At 30.5% G+C, this 15,712-nt stretch overlaps 1 protein-coding gene across 1 annotated transcript; it reads right to left on the bottom strand.

Annotated features, from left to right (window-relative positions):
• Window positions 1-8,295: 8,295 nt before the first annotated feature.
• On the bottom strand, window positions 8,296-10,285 carry LOC144569599 (furry). The gene is made up of 2 exons (XM_078320039.1): window positions 9,816-10,285; window positions 8,296-8,528 (listed from the first exon to the last, which is right to left on the bottom strand). Exon 1 carries the CDS (start codon window positions 10,192-10,194, stop codon window positions 9,817-9,819), a length of 378 nt encoding a protein of 125 aa, XP_078176165.1. The 5' UTR covers window positions 10,195-10,285; the 3' UTR covers window positions 8,296-8,528; window position 9,816.
• Between the last annotated feature and the right edge of the window lie 5,427 nt (window positions 10,286-15,712).

The raw sequence follows: 15,712 nt of genomic DNA, 5'->3' as shown, positions 1-15,712 counted from the left end.
GGATCATTTTGAAAGAAAAGAAATTTTATACTTTGTAGTTCTTGAATCTTGATAGTCGGCTTCAGACGAATCTATTAATTAAAAAAAAAAAAAAGATTAGCTTTCGCAAATATATAAATATTCCTTTTTTTTTAGAATCATAGGGCGAAAAAATAAGGTAAGTAGGATATTTTAACATGGTATGAACTTGACTGCATGAGATTTTGTATGCAAAAGATCACTGCATAAGCATATGCGATCCAGCCGTATTTTAAAACACTGATTTTAAACAATATTTTTGAAATATTAAATGAATGTATGTAAAACTTGAATCTACATTAAAACTATTCTAAATAAATATATTTGAAATAAGATTCGAAAGAGTATACAAAAAATTCCTATCTTCGAAAAAGTGGTCCAAGCTTCACAATTTCTTGCGAAAGTTTATAAATTCTGCAGCTCTCTGGATCCTTCTGAAAAAACTTACCCCGGGTAAAAAAATTAAAAAAAAATCCGGATCATTTTGAAAGAAAAGAAATTTTATACTTTGTAGTTCTTGAATCTTGATAGTCGGCTTCAGACGAATCTATTAATTAAAAAAAAAAAAAAAAAGGTTAGCTTTCGGCCTTTCGCAAATATATAAATATTCCTTTTTTTTCGAGATTCATAGGGGAAAAAAAAAATAAGGTAAGTAGGATATTTTAACATTTTGGTGGGCCCAAGATTAAGAAATGATGAAAGAAAGACAATAATCTTGATCCTGCTCTGACACGGCAAATGAGAAAGCGTTGTCCGTACCCTCTTGGGAAAAGGACCAGACCCGCAATCAAGATGCTTTCTCCTGGTCCTCATGCTATTTCTCTGTTGCTACTGCAGTGTAGTCATCCGTTTAGTTTAGTTTAGGAACTTATGTCACCTGAGGCTGAGGTAACAGAAATTTAAGTTGAGATCCGAGAGATCTTCTTTGTCACAACTTTTTTTTTTTTTTTTTTTTGAAATAGAGTAATGGGGTGTTCAAAACACCCAAGATCTTTTATTTCAACATTTGTAATCAAAAAGATTTTTTATCTGAATTTCAAACTCATGACCTTTCACTAGATCAAAAAATAGTTCTTCTTTGACACAACTAATTAAGAAGTCGTGTGCATTTAACTTCGGACGGTCTGAATCTAAACTCAAATTTTCTCTTATTTCAAAGGATATGAACTCTTTAGCTTAGTACTCACTTGAATATTAACAAACATTCTCTTCTCTGGAACCGTATCCTTTAGAATGCTGTATCACTCTATGCAATTCCAGTGAGCGATGATTTTTTCGGACCAATCGTAGTCGTAGATGCAGGGGTGTCTTTAAGATTTGTGTTAGATTGTTTGAAATTCATACATGTTAAAACTGACGGTACATATTACATATTTTACACGGTAAGATACCATACTGGATCTGAATTCTATATATAATAAAGCTAGTGAAATCTGACCACTCACGCTATCAAACAAAAATATTAGTACACTATCCCCATATTTGGTTGTGGCCTAAAGCTAAGGAGGCCTAAATTGGTTATTCCAACTTAGGCCGGTTAAAATTATTCATGTTTGGTTGAGGCCTAAAGTTAAACCATAGCTTAAACTATTCCTTGTTTGGTTAGAGTTGATGGAGAACTAAAGTTTTAAAAGTCTAAATTGGTTAATTATTTATAATAAGATACTAATTATATAATATTAATATATTAATAATAATTGTAATATATTATATATTATTATAAATTTTATTTAATATATTAACAATATAAATATTAATTATATATTAATAATAATTATTAATAATAAAAAATTAATTGTATAATTATAAATTAATAATAATTACTAATTATATAATCTTATTAAAATAATAATTTAATATATTAACAATATAAAATATTAATTATATAATTATATATTAATAATAATTATTAATAATAAGATACTAATTATATAATATTAATATATCAATAACAACTAAAATATATTATAATATTATTATAATAATAATTTACTATATTAAGAATATTAATTATTAATAATAAGATACTAATTATATGATATTAATATATTAATAACAATTATAATATATTGTAATATTATTATAATAATTATTTAATATATTAACAGTATAACATATTAATTATATAATTACATATTAATAATAATTATGAATAAGAAAATATTAATTATATAATATTAATATATTATTATATTATTATAATAATTATTTAATATATTAACGATATAGGGTATTAATTATATATTAATAATAAGATACTAATTATATAATATTAATATATTATAATATTATTATAATAATTATTTAATATATTAACAATATAACATAATAATTATATAATTATTTATTAATAATAATTATTAATAAAATGATATTAATATATTATAATATTATTATAATAATTATTTAATATATTAACAATATAACATAATAATTATATAATTATTTATTAATAATAATTATTTATTAATAATAATTATTAATAAAATGATATTAATTATATAATATTATTATAATAATTATTTAATATATTAACAATATAAGATATTAATTATATAATTATATACTAATAATAATTATTAACAATAATATACTAATTATATATAAATAAAATATTATTATAATCATTCAAGTTAGGCCACGAGGTGGAATAAAAATTAAACCACCATGTGAGGTGGCTTAATTTAGGCCGGCCTAAAAATTGACTTATGCCATCTTAGGCCGGCTCATTTAAGGCACGTTTGGTGGAATAACAAGGCCTAAACTCCTTATTCCACCATTTAGGCCACAACCAAACATGGGCTATATATCCAATTCACATTGTTGTAATTTTTTTTTAGTAAAGTACAACTATTTTAATATTTAGTATTTACAAAAAAAAAAAAAATTGATTTCAAATATACTTTCTCACATGAAAGTGATGAAAGATAAGATATTGTCTTTAATTGTGATTGAATCAAATACTGATTCTCCTATGACTGTGATGTTAAAGGTCCATTTCAAAGAAATTTTTCAAATTAAGCATGTCATATGAGCCAGATTTTTCATGACTAATTGCTACATGAGATGGTCCATAACAGCCACATAAGATTTGGTGTTATTTATGAAGCATGAAAATGCCACAGAATGGTGTTAGCTGCATGCTCTAAATGAGCCAAGAATGTACCTTTCTATGCTTTTTAGTCGCAGTAACATGACAATCTTATCCAAAAGACAATATATACCCTATAGTAGTTCGGTCCATGTATATAATATAAAGGAAGAGTAGGACGGTGAGATAATGTTGAATGCGTATATAGGTGTGTAAGAGGAGTGCGTATCCTCTGAGATATCTCAACTTTTGCGTGACCGACGTGTCCGGTGCCTATTCGGGAGTGATGTAGAGGGTCAGTATTATTTGTGCTTTGAGATTCATGCATAGCGTGTTTAAACAGTTGGGATTTTACATAAAGTCACACAAAGTTTGAGATATCTCAGAGGATACGAATTCGTGTAAGAGGTGGTACCTTTGAGGCAGTATATCTGGCAAGTGCATTCATTTTCTTATTCAAATGGCACACTGTCTTTGCTGGCTTGCTGCTTTCAGACAGTTTGGGTCATTGGGTGCCCCAGATTGACCAATGAGAACATGCCAAGTTTTGTGGGTATATAATGATAATAGAGGAAGTTGTTACAATGAAAGATCAATAAATTGAAAGAAGAAGAAAAAAATAGAGAACCCATGTTTGATCTAATATATAAGGTAATATTTTCAGTCTGCAAAATTACGTACATGGTTCGGTTCAAGAATTCCTTGTAAAAAAAATTTAAGTTGAAAGATTTGAGTTCAACTTTATCTGAAAAAACAAACTAAAAAAAATTATGTTCTGGTGCTTGGATATTTCTGAAGAAAATTAATTTGATCCTCCGACTTTTTTTTTCAAACTTTGCATTTTTTTTTTTTAAATCATGCTAATTAGTGAACTTTTTTTGTACCAAAATTAGACCTTGAAATTTCAAAAACAATATCAAATTCGTCCTTATGAAAATGGCCAATACAAGGACTAAATTGATTATCTTGAGTTAAGTTGAAAGACTAAGTTGGTTTATATTCAAAATTTTAAGAACCATTTCTGTGCAAAAAAATTCACAGACCAAGTTAACTTAGGTGTTCAAAAAATTCAATTTTGATTGTTTCTTTTAAAAAAAAGTGAAATCAAATTAAATGTGTCTAGCTATACAAAATTGCAAAGGAATGGAGCATTATTTCCCATTGCTTCATCATCAGAGCGATAGAGAGAGAGAAAATAAGATGCTATTTTCTTTTTTTCTTTTTTTCATTTTTGGTTCTTTATCAATGTCAAAAATTAAAAGATGGCTTATTGTTTCTCTCGTCTACACAAAATAAACAAAAAGAATCGCAATTGCCAAAATTTTCTGGGGCCATACCACCATATATACCTTGACCTTGCTAGTCCCTGAACCCCAAAGCCTGGCTTAAACAAACGGTGGAAGAAAGAAACATATATAGGCGCAGAGTGCATTGCGTATATACGTAATTTACATTACATACACATGGACATGGGAATGCCAGGATTATATTATTAGGATGCTATGCCTTTACCCTTTATATTTCCTGTGCATGTCCCCCTACATTCCCACATGTTAACCGTTAAAAAGAGAGAAATGCGAAGTACATCAATTGGATAGATTCTAATTATTTTTATTACCCTAGCTCTGCGGGTAATTTTTTTTTGTTTTTATGTAAAGGGCTAGGCGATTTCATTTATTTAAAAAGCTATATAGTAGTTGTTATATAAAATTAGATAACAAAGAGAAGGGATCCAATTACACCATTTTATGGTGACACATGTTGACACTATAAATTTTGCGCAAAGATGTATTCCAAAAACACAGAATAAATTTGCAGAAATTCGCTAAATTTTCGCAAAATAATTTTGCAGTTTGGACAGATTTCGACATCTTTCATAATTAGGTGTAGATTTTGAAATTTGGTATTTTTTTGGATATTAATAAAAATTTCGGAGAAAAAAGAGAGCACTTGACAGATATTAATATCAACTAAAATAGACAACAACATATAAAGTACGTATCTATATGTACAGCTTGTTCCACCCGCTCTTCCATTACCAAAAAGGAGAAGAAGAGTTTGAGAGAAGAGAAGAAGAAAAGAACCGCTTGTCGAATAAAAACCTTCAAAAAATCAAAGGGAAGAGTGGTGTCTAGATCCACTAGACAAAAGCACCAAGAAACGGTGGTCAGATCCGCTAGCCAGAAGCATTGACTCAAACGAAAGCTAAGCAATGAACGGTAGTCAGATCTACTAAACGAAAGCACCAAAAATAATAATCAGATTAATTCACCAGGCAGAAGTATCAGTTCAGATAGATAAAATGAGTAGAAAATGAATAGAGATAGAGGTGCAGGTGCAGGTACTTCCAAACTGCTTACTACAGTATGCTAAATTATATATATATATATATATATATATGAGTTAGACTGGGGTGCTATGGATAGCATAGTGGCCTCTATGCTACGGCTCAATATTCGAGTTTTCAAAATCCAAACGGTCGATCCGAACCGTTCATCTTATTCTCCATATTAATATCTGCTTGGAGACCAAATTTTATAATTTTCTGAATTTTTTTACTATTTATTAAGCCACTTTGAAAATCGCTAATCCAACGGTTTTACTGTTTTGTGCAGCCACCGTTGGATCAACAATTTTGTAAAATACTTAATAAATAGTAAAAAAATTCAGAAAAATGTAAAATTTGGTCTCCAAGCAGATATTAATATGGAGAATAAGATGAACGGTTCGGATCGACCGTTTGGATTTTGAAAACTCGAATATTGAGCCGTAGCATAGAGGCCACTATGCTATCCATAGCACCCCAGCCTAACTCTATATATATATATATATATATATATGTATATGTATATGTATATGAGAAAATTATACACCGAAACTTAAGAATGCATATTTCGCATGCATGCTGCCTAAGTCGTAAATGTGGAGTATACAATACCCTAGCTCGGTTTTCATGGTGGACACAGACTTCAATCTTTATGTTTGAAGCAGGAATCATGAGTTTCAGTGGTGATGATGACAGCTGAAGACTCTGACCTTGAAAGTAGCTTCAGCTTCTATATACATACTTTTGCAATTCCTTAATTTTTAGGGATTAAATTGCTTATTTTCCACGTGCTTGTCTATTTCAAGTGTTTGGGATTGTTATGCTTTTGTTTTGAAATTTTGCTGTTATATTTGTATGACCTGTAGGCTGTATCAGGTTGTTATGTTGAGTTTGGCTAATATAACATCAGTGTTATTTTATCATATTTAACACCAACTTCAAAACTTATCGAATCGACTTCAAACGACTAATCTAAACCGTTCAAACCAATATACTTTATGAGTGATGCATTTACATGCAAAATTTATAACTTTTCGAACTTATTTAGTATCAAGTCAAGCGATCAAATGTGTGAGTTTTTAAGTTAATTTTAATGCATTCATTTTTTTTAATATTTTTACCGTTTGATTTGATACTAAAATAACTCGAAAATATAAAAAAAAAATTGCATGTAAATGCATCACTCATAAAGTAAATTGGTTTGAACAGTTTGGATTAATCGTTTGAAGTCGATTCGATAGGTTTTTGGAGTTGGTGTTATATATATGCTAAAATAGCACTAATGTTATATTAGCCAAACTCTGTTATGTTGTTCTTAGTTGTGATTTTAGATATTGCTCAATACTGTTAAACAAACTATGTTTTGATGCTTGGTACCAGCCTGTTAGTACCAGTGAACAATGTATGGATTTTCATTTTAATAGAAATCGATGAATTATTCCACTTCTTTTAAAAAAATAAAAAAATACTCTAGCTCGCAGTTGTTCCTCTCTTTCACCCGTCTATACTGCGTAAGTAACATGTCTATTTTTTTTTTTTTTTTTTTGGTATGAACCTGTGTGTTTGTAGCTACCAGTTAAGAAATCTTTACCGCTACCAACCCACTTCAATGGAAAGAGTAAAATCAAACAAAAAAATGTATTAGCAACGTAGCAAATTTGTCGTATATTTTATAAAAAAAATCATTAACTTTATCATTTTTTCTTTCGAAATTTTTGTTTTAAAAATTAAATTTCGATTTTTTTTTTAAATAAAATCATCACAGTTCTTACTGGACCTATAGTTCAAATTTGACATACAGTCGGTTCCACAATTTAATGTCGCATTTGTTCAAAATAGCGAGTCCAAACCACTGACAAGATCTAACAAGTTCGGCCCGGCCCATTGCAAAGTCTGTCCATCTATAAATTCACAGATAAGATTCGCATACTTTTAACCCCTCGAGAACAAATTTCGAACAATAAAAATCATTGTGGTTTTTTTCGTTGAGTTCGCATTAGGGAAAATGGAGAGTCACTTGTATAATTCTACACTACAGTAATTGCATAGTTCAGCGGTTCGATTTGTGTCAACTCGGGCCATATTGCAGATTTGCATAATCATGATCACTGGTACTACTAGTACTGCTTTACAATGCTCATTATGCAAACAAGTGTAAGAATATCCCAAGTCACAGCTACAACTACAGACTTGGAAAAGGGAATATTGCCCTCCCATTCTGCGCCACAAATTAAAACTAATAGATATATAACAGCGCTCATATATTTAGAGCAAATGAAGGAAACAAAATGGAAATTGCATCAGACTTGGACCTAACAAATTACATTATAGTAAATACATGTGTCCTCTGAAACATGCACAAACCATCTGACATGAAATCTACTGCAACTTCAATCATGATACCATAATAAGCATAGCAAACTCAAAGCAAAGAAAAATTTCTAAGCAATCTAACAATTAGGCTCATCTCAAATTGAGCAACAAAGGATTCATACATAATTATATCATGAAAAACATTATCCAGACAATACTTCAAAAAAGAAACGATACCTTCAGCATTCTCTGGATAAATACTTCAGACACTTCCTAAGTCTTCACTCTTGAAAGCCCCAGTATACAGTTAAAAATCCCCCTTTTTAAATAAGAGATGCTTCCTTATATACCCATGAGGCTCGTACACTCATACAGAAAATATATATGCTAAATTGTTAATTCACAGCTCTCAAGAAGTTATAGCACAGCTTGGTCCATTGTAGAATCATACCATATTCTATGTACAGATAAAATAGACTAAACAACCAATTCTAATCAAAAGGAAGAGAAATTAGATACAATCAAGTAGAGAACTAAAAGAAACATATTTTGTAAACATTCATTGAATCAGACCGAAACATATGAAAATATTTGTAAGCAATTGCTTCAGAGTACAATAACTATTATTCCACAGATACTGGCATGCAGAACCAGCAAGCAACAAAAGTATGTTAAAGCATAAAAAAGAGAGGTTTGTTTGAAAAACAATCCTTGACTGAAGATTACAAGAGAAGCAGAACTGCACCTGGTACGTCAGTTTAAATTGTAACCAACTAGAACCTGATATAGCAAAAAAAAAGATAAATTAAATAAAAGAAGAAGGCTTTCTTATATGGAAGGAAAGAACAGATTCTATTTTAATAGCCACCATTGTGCACCAGTAGATAGGCATGGCAAACTTAGATATGCCAGTTTCAGTGAAATAAAGTTCCAACCAACAGAAGAAGAACATTGAAATAAGAAATAAAGAACATCAGCTGATCAGCACGACTTTTTTATTTTTTGATAAAGTGGGGAAACCCACCGATTTCATTAGAAATCAAAGATGTTATACTGGTAAAGACTTCAAATAAATGAAACAATACCAGCTACAAAAACCATATATCACAGTTATCATTCACAAATCACAGCTAACAACCAAAAGCACAAAACATTCACATAGCGCAGCTAACACCATAGACTAGTCAAAAACTAAAACAAAAAGACTAGTCAATCAGCACGACTTAATCAAATCAAGTAAGCCTTAGTCCAAAGAACAGTGGTACATGTCAGTTTCAGAAACATTCAGTTGGTTCGTGACAATCATCGGTACAAACTACATGATGACCGTCGGCCATTTTGTTCGTTCTGATTTTGTCACATGAATAAAATAAGAGCAAACTGAGGATGAAATGAGAAGGCTATGGCTTAATTAAGGAATAATCAGAATAATCAAAACATCTCAAGGTCCATTGATGCAAAACTAGATTCAATAGAGACTAATTTAAAGACCTGAAGCTCCTTTGCCATCAATTGCGGTTTTTTAACATAATTTCAAGGAGTCAAAATTTCAGCCATTATACAGTTTATGAAAAATGCAACAAACAAGCTAGTAAGACCATAATTATTGCAGTACCTTTCTATTTACTACACATATATCGTTATTTATCTACTCCAAAAATTATCTCTAACATAAATCAATCTCAAACTTGTATGTGGAAACAACTTGGTCAGTCTTGATTTCTAAGATGAAAGGCTTTTCAGAAAATTTTACCCAATCAAATCATGCTTATAGCTTTTACTATATACCCAGTGACTGAGGCAGCTGGAAAATTATGCTCAAGATCATATATATTATTTTACCCAGCCAAATAACCACAGAACAGCCACTCAAACATTGAAAACTCTACTAAATCAGACAAAAGTTTGCTCCTTTATTTGTCAACAATTGACCCATCGGTAGTGCGTGTCTTACAATAATAATTCAAAGAAACCATGAAGATCTAACTATAAGATCAAACCATCTAAACCTGAACACTCACTGTTACTAAAACCAGATCAAGCACGAAACTAAATCAACAACCTCACCTCACTTCTGATAGCCGCCGCCACAAGCGTCGTAATCTTCCTCAACCTTCTTGGTGAGATACACGCGAGGGAACTGGAATTCGGTCTTCTCGGCCATCAGCTTTTCCACGTCCGCCTTCTTGAGCACTGTGCGCTTCACCGGAGGGCGGTTGTGCCGGCCGTCCCGGGGGAAGTATTTGATGTCGTAGACCGTCTCGGGGTCGGATGAGGGGACGATCGCCTGGGCGGCGGCGGTGGCTGGGCAGCGAAGGCGGTACTCCACGGCTAGAGGCACGGCGTCGCGGTACTCCGGATGAGCGCAGGGGCCGGTGATCTCCCATGGCAATTTGAAGAATTTCTTGAGTGATTGGACGAGCGATCGGCACGAGGAGGCCGCCATTGGAGGGGATTCGAGAGGATTTGCGAGAACGAGAGCGAGGATACAAGGAATCAAGGAGAGGATAGTAATGTGAAATTGTCCAGATCCTCTGAAGTAACTCAAATTTTGAGTTTAGATCGAACCGTCCGATCAGAGTCTGGGCCAATCCGGTCTGACGTGGAATGCAGATCGGACGGTCTGAATATAAACCCAAAAATTTAGTTAACTCAAGTACAGAAACTCTTTTGTTTGGAAGAAATTAAAAGTAAAGCAGGTAATTTGCTTCTAAAAAAAATATTCACGTTTCGGTTTCAATCAAGCTTCTAAATAGCTAGCTATAGCGGTTTTGGACCCAGAAAGCTAAGCTACGGGCTAAAACTGCGCTAATCAAGCTACGACCGCTATAGCGGTAATAGCGGTCCGCTATGCTACATGGGTTATGATTTTGCAATTTTTTTTTTCTGAAAACATGATTTTGCAATTTTAATGGGCCTTAATATCTATATTGGTTTTTTTCTTTTACTTTATTAAGCTATATCAATACAATGGAACATGTGCGGGCTATACCGCTATATCAATTAAATTTTGTATCATGCATTAATATATGGTAGTGGTATATTTTGAATATAAAATATATCGATAGTTTTTGAATGACAATTTGAACTTTGTATTGGTTTAATATGAATAATATTAGAACTTCTTAATTAATTTGATATTTTTTTTCTTGATGAGACATTTTTACTAGGCAAAGCCTTCTATGGACATAAGGACCTATTTGTAAAATGAACATATTTTTATTTTTAAAGTTCAAATAGTCGATCCGAACCGTTCATCTTGTTCTCCATATTAATATGTGCTTGGAGACCAAATTTTACATTTTTCTGATTTTTTTTACTATTTATTAAGATGGGTACAGAATTCAATGGTCTGAATTCGATATTTTTTATACCCATCTTAATAAATAGTAAATAAATTCAGAAAAATGTAAAATTTGGTCTCCAAAAATATATTAATATGGAGAACAAGATGAACGGTTCGGATCGGCTATTTGAACTTTGAAAATAAAAATATATTCATTTTACAAATAGGCTCTTATGTCCATAGAAGCATCACTCTACTTACTATTAGTAGAAATATAAAATATAATTTTTGAAATAAAAAAACGCTATTTATAATAGCTTTCGCTATAGCTCCGCTATTCGCTAAAGTTTTTTTTTTGTCTCCCCGCTACACCGCTATAAACGCTATTTAGAAGCTTGGTTTCAATTAATCAGACGGGTCGTTGCATATTTTGTACAATGTACATCTGGATTCGGGAGCAAGTGCTTGCAAAGATGTATTTAGCAATTAAATTAATTTAACTCGATAAATGGATCTTTCAATAAATTTTGAAATTATCATTTTATTTCTAATAACTTGCTGTTTATATTTTTTTTCTTTAATATTATTAGAAATTAATTAAGATTTTAAACCATATTATTGTTTACTTCAGTTTTGTCTTTTAAATCAATGTGTGAATGGCAAAACATAATATAATTGATGATTTATTATGGATAGAGTATATTATATATGGGATTTGGCTAATATGCTATGGGTAGCTAAGAGGTCTCCCGTGCTACGGCTCAATATTCGACTTTTCAAAATCCTAACGGTCGATCCGAACCGTTCATCTTGTTCTCCATATTAATATGTGTTCGGAGACCAAATTTTACATTTTTTGGAAACTTTTACTATTTTTTTAGATTTATTGAATATCGCTGTTTTTTATGGTCCAGATTTGTCTGAAAAACAGCGATTTTCAATAAATCTAAAAAAATAGTAAAAAATTTCCAAAAAATGTAAAATTTGGTCTCCAAGCACATATTAATATGGAGAACAAGATGAACGGTTCGGATCGACCGTTAGAATTTTGAAAAGTCGAATATTGAGCCGTAGCACGGGAGGCCTCTTAGCTACCCATAGCACCGTAGCCAAGTCCATTATATATGAAGAAGTACTTATTGGGGACAAAATAGTAATTCAGTGAATAGCTATAGTTTACATAGCATTAACATGATTAAGTCATTCAGCTATGTGACTATGTCGCATGATCGAGTACTTCAATGGAAAAATACAAGAGATCTTAGTTTGAACGGTGATACATGAATTATTTAAGTTTTGATGAAAAAGTTTTGTGAGATTGATTTTGATGGGTGATGGTGTAAATGGGTACAGAATTTTGTGATCTATTTTCTACATTTTTTACTTTTAAATTTATAAGAATTTTAACACACAAAATAAGATTAATTGAAAGTGCACAATTTATTTTTGTAGTAATCAGGGTGTTGATCCAAGAGAACGGAAAAAAAATAATTATCACTAAATTAACTAATTCTAGAACAAGTGCAATTAAGTAAATTAGGGAGCGTTTGTTGCAAACTTGCAATTCTTTCTTCTTGCCGCCTTGCCGGATTCAATATCTGAAGTGAGTGGTTTCTAACAATTCAAGAGAGAAAGAGTTGAAATCAAAGAGGGTGTGTAACTAGAAAAAAAAATTATTTTGAATATGAATTATTGATCCCGGTTCAAAAGTCACTTATAGGTAAATAAAAAAATTAATGTTGCCCTTGTAGTACATTCAAATTGTAAGACACTCTCTCTATTTTCAAAAATAAAATTGATTTTATGAAATGTAATGATGGCAAAAAAAATTTCCGAAAATATATGGAGTATCTTAAAATTTGAATGTATTAGAAGAACCACGATAATTTCTTTATTTACTTGAAGTGACTTTTGAGCCAGAATCAATAATTCAGATCAAAAGTATTTTTATTTTTAAACAATAACACACCAAGAATTAGTTAATTTATTTTACCGTCGAGAAATATCATGTCTAAAAAATGTCTCAGTCCTTTTAGTATATCCAAATTATAAAATACTTTTTCTATTTTGTCTGATATTCCTTCTAATATATTCAAATTATAAGTTATTCTTTCTATTTTTAAAATTATTAAACAAACCTATTAAAATCCCTGTTGATATGCCGAACTTTTAGGAATTTGTATGTCCGCCATTTCAAATAGCTAATATAAAAAATGTATATGCCATTTGACATTGCAGATGTGCTAAATATCAAATTTTCAGATTTTAGTGGTCTTTTGATTCATCAATTTTTGGGCTGGAGTATTTTTTAAAATTTTCGACATGATTTCACTCAGTACACCATGACTTCTTTTACTACGTATCTCAAATTCTCAATTATCCACATAACACTGATATTTTCTGAGAACTAATATTTAATCTAGTGATAAAGACAATATCCTTCATATAGAAAATCACAAGTTTAAAATTCAAACATATATATCTTTATAAATATTAAATAATTAATTGCTTGACCACCATTTTTTACTCAAAAAGAGAAAGAAAAAAAATACTAAGACTTTCCTCTTTTACAAATTATCTACTGTAATATGAAATAATATACTTGATAACTTTTGTACTGAGTAAATAAAATGTTACCTACCAAACATATACCTTTTTTTGTTTTAGACTAACGTAGAATGCGACATTTCAGTAAACTCTTCAATGTAGCACCTATAATTGTGAGTATTATTTGTGAATAAAAATTATTTTTTCAAAATAATAAAAAAATAATTTCATAACAATTTATTTTTAAAGTAATCAATAAAATTCTGAGAAATGAAAAAAATAACATGATAATTACCCTCAAACAAATTCCCGAACGCGCCCCTCCAAATATTTAATACCTAACTTTCATTTTCAGCATTCATATTTAAACTTTTAAAGTTTTATTTATAACATTTTATAATGCTACTCGCAAACATTTAAACTTTTATATGCAAGCATTTAAATTCTAAATCTGAATTATTTTAACTTCTAACTATTTTTGTATTCAAACCAAAAAAGAAAATATTTTTTTCAACTACTCTTTTTTTTTCCTCTGATCATTATTGTCCATTTTTCCGACAATCCTTGATTAGTTTTGCGAATCTAAAAATACAAACATTTTATACCTCGATTTTATCTTTCAAGTGAAATCCATGAAGAAATACTTTTGAGTTATTTTTAAATTATTTTTTTTTTAAAGTAAAATTCATTAGAACTTTAAAATCTCAAGTTTGTAAACCTAACATAGAAACTATTTAAATGCTTGACACAACTACTTTGAACAGTTGTAGATAGATATTTAAACGTGTGATACTATATGATCGATATCAGAGATTTAATTGCTTGAGCGTAGCAGTTTAAATAATTTTAAACTGAGATTTAAAAGCTTGATAATTTAAAGTGCTCATGGGCTTTACTTAAAAAAAACAATTGGAAAATAACTCAAAAGTATTTCTTCGTGGATTTCATTTGAAAGAGAAAATTAAGTAAAAAACATTTGTATTTTTAGATTCATCACTTTTTGTCAGAAAAATGAACAAAAATGATCAGAGAAAAAATAAAAATAGACTGGGTGAAAAAAAATCTTTTCTTTTTTAGCTTGAAAACAAAAGTAATTATGAGTTAAAACTACTCAGATTTAAGATTCAATATACTTGCAGATAGAGATTTAAATGCTTGCAAATAGCATTGTAAAATATTATAAATAGAATTTTAAGAATTTAGATATAAGCGCTGGAAATAAAAGTTAGACAAAATTGAAAAAAAATTTCAATTAAACTAGTTAGGGAAGTAGGGAACACACTTGGCTCGAAAATCAGAACATTTAAAAAAAAAAATACTTGGCTTGGTATCGAGTACAACTTAAGGGCCTGTTCGGCTGTAGCAAATACCATGGGAACTTTGGGAAAAAATGAGGTTAAGGGTATTTTTCCTAATAAGGTGTTTGGTGGACTAGTTTTAATTCCCATTTGTAAGGCTGCTAACGAGCCGAGTTAGCTCGAGTTATGGACAACTCGAATTCAACTCGGAAGATAATGAGTCAAGTTGACTCGAGTTGAGATTATTGAGCCTAGCTGGCTCGTTGACTTGAATTCAACTCGTGACTCGTGAGTCAACTCATATAAGGTGTTGAAATGTTGAACGTTTGAATTGATTATTATTGTTATGTAATAATATAAGAAGTAAATATTGAATTAACAAATAATCCACAACAAAATAATCAAATGAAATGAGTTGGGTCAACTCGGGTCAGTCACATTTAGTCGAAAAAATAAAATAGACCAAAAATTACGAAGGAAATCATTAATCAAACGAGTCACGAGTTGTAACGAGCGAGTTGAGTCCAACTCGAACTCAACTCATTTAACTCACGAGTTACTCAACTCGAGTCAAACTAACTCGAATTTTAAATGAACGAGTTGTTAGCGAGTTCCTTACCGAGCTGAGTTCGAGTGGCTCACGAGTCGTGAGCTTTTTATACATCCATACTCATTTGTAATACTTTGTGGGTTTTATTCCTATCTCTTGCATTGTTATTCATGGGAAAAAAAATGAACACTCACCTCCATTTTTTTCTCAAATTCTGATCTCTTCACTTGAGCTAAATTAATTAAATGCAATGGAGCCAAAGTTGTAAACAATAATTTATTTT

The sequence above is a fragment of the Carex rostrata genome, chromosome 18, assembly GCF_964058835.1.
Source record: "Carex rostrata chromosome 18, lpCarRost1.2, whole genome shotgun sequence".
NCBI lineage: Eukaryota > Viridiplantae > Streptophyta > Magnoliopsida > Poales > Cyperaceae > Carex > Carex rostrata.
This window is presented reverse-complemented; position numbering and strand designations above follow the sequence as displayed.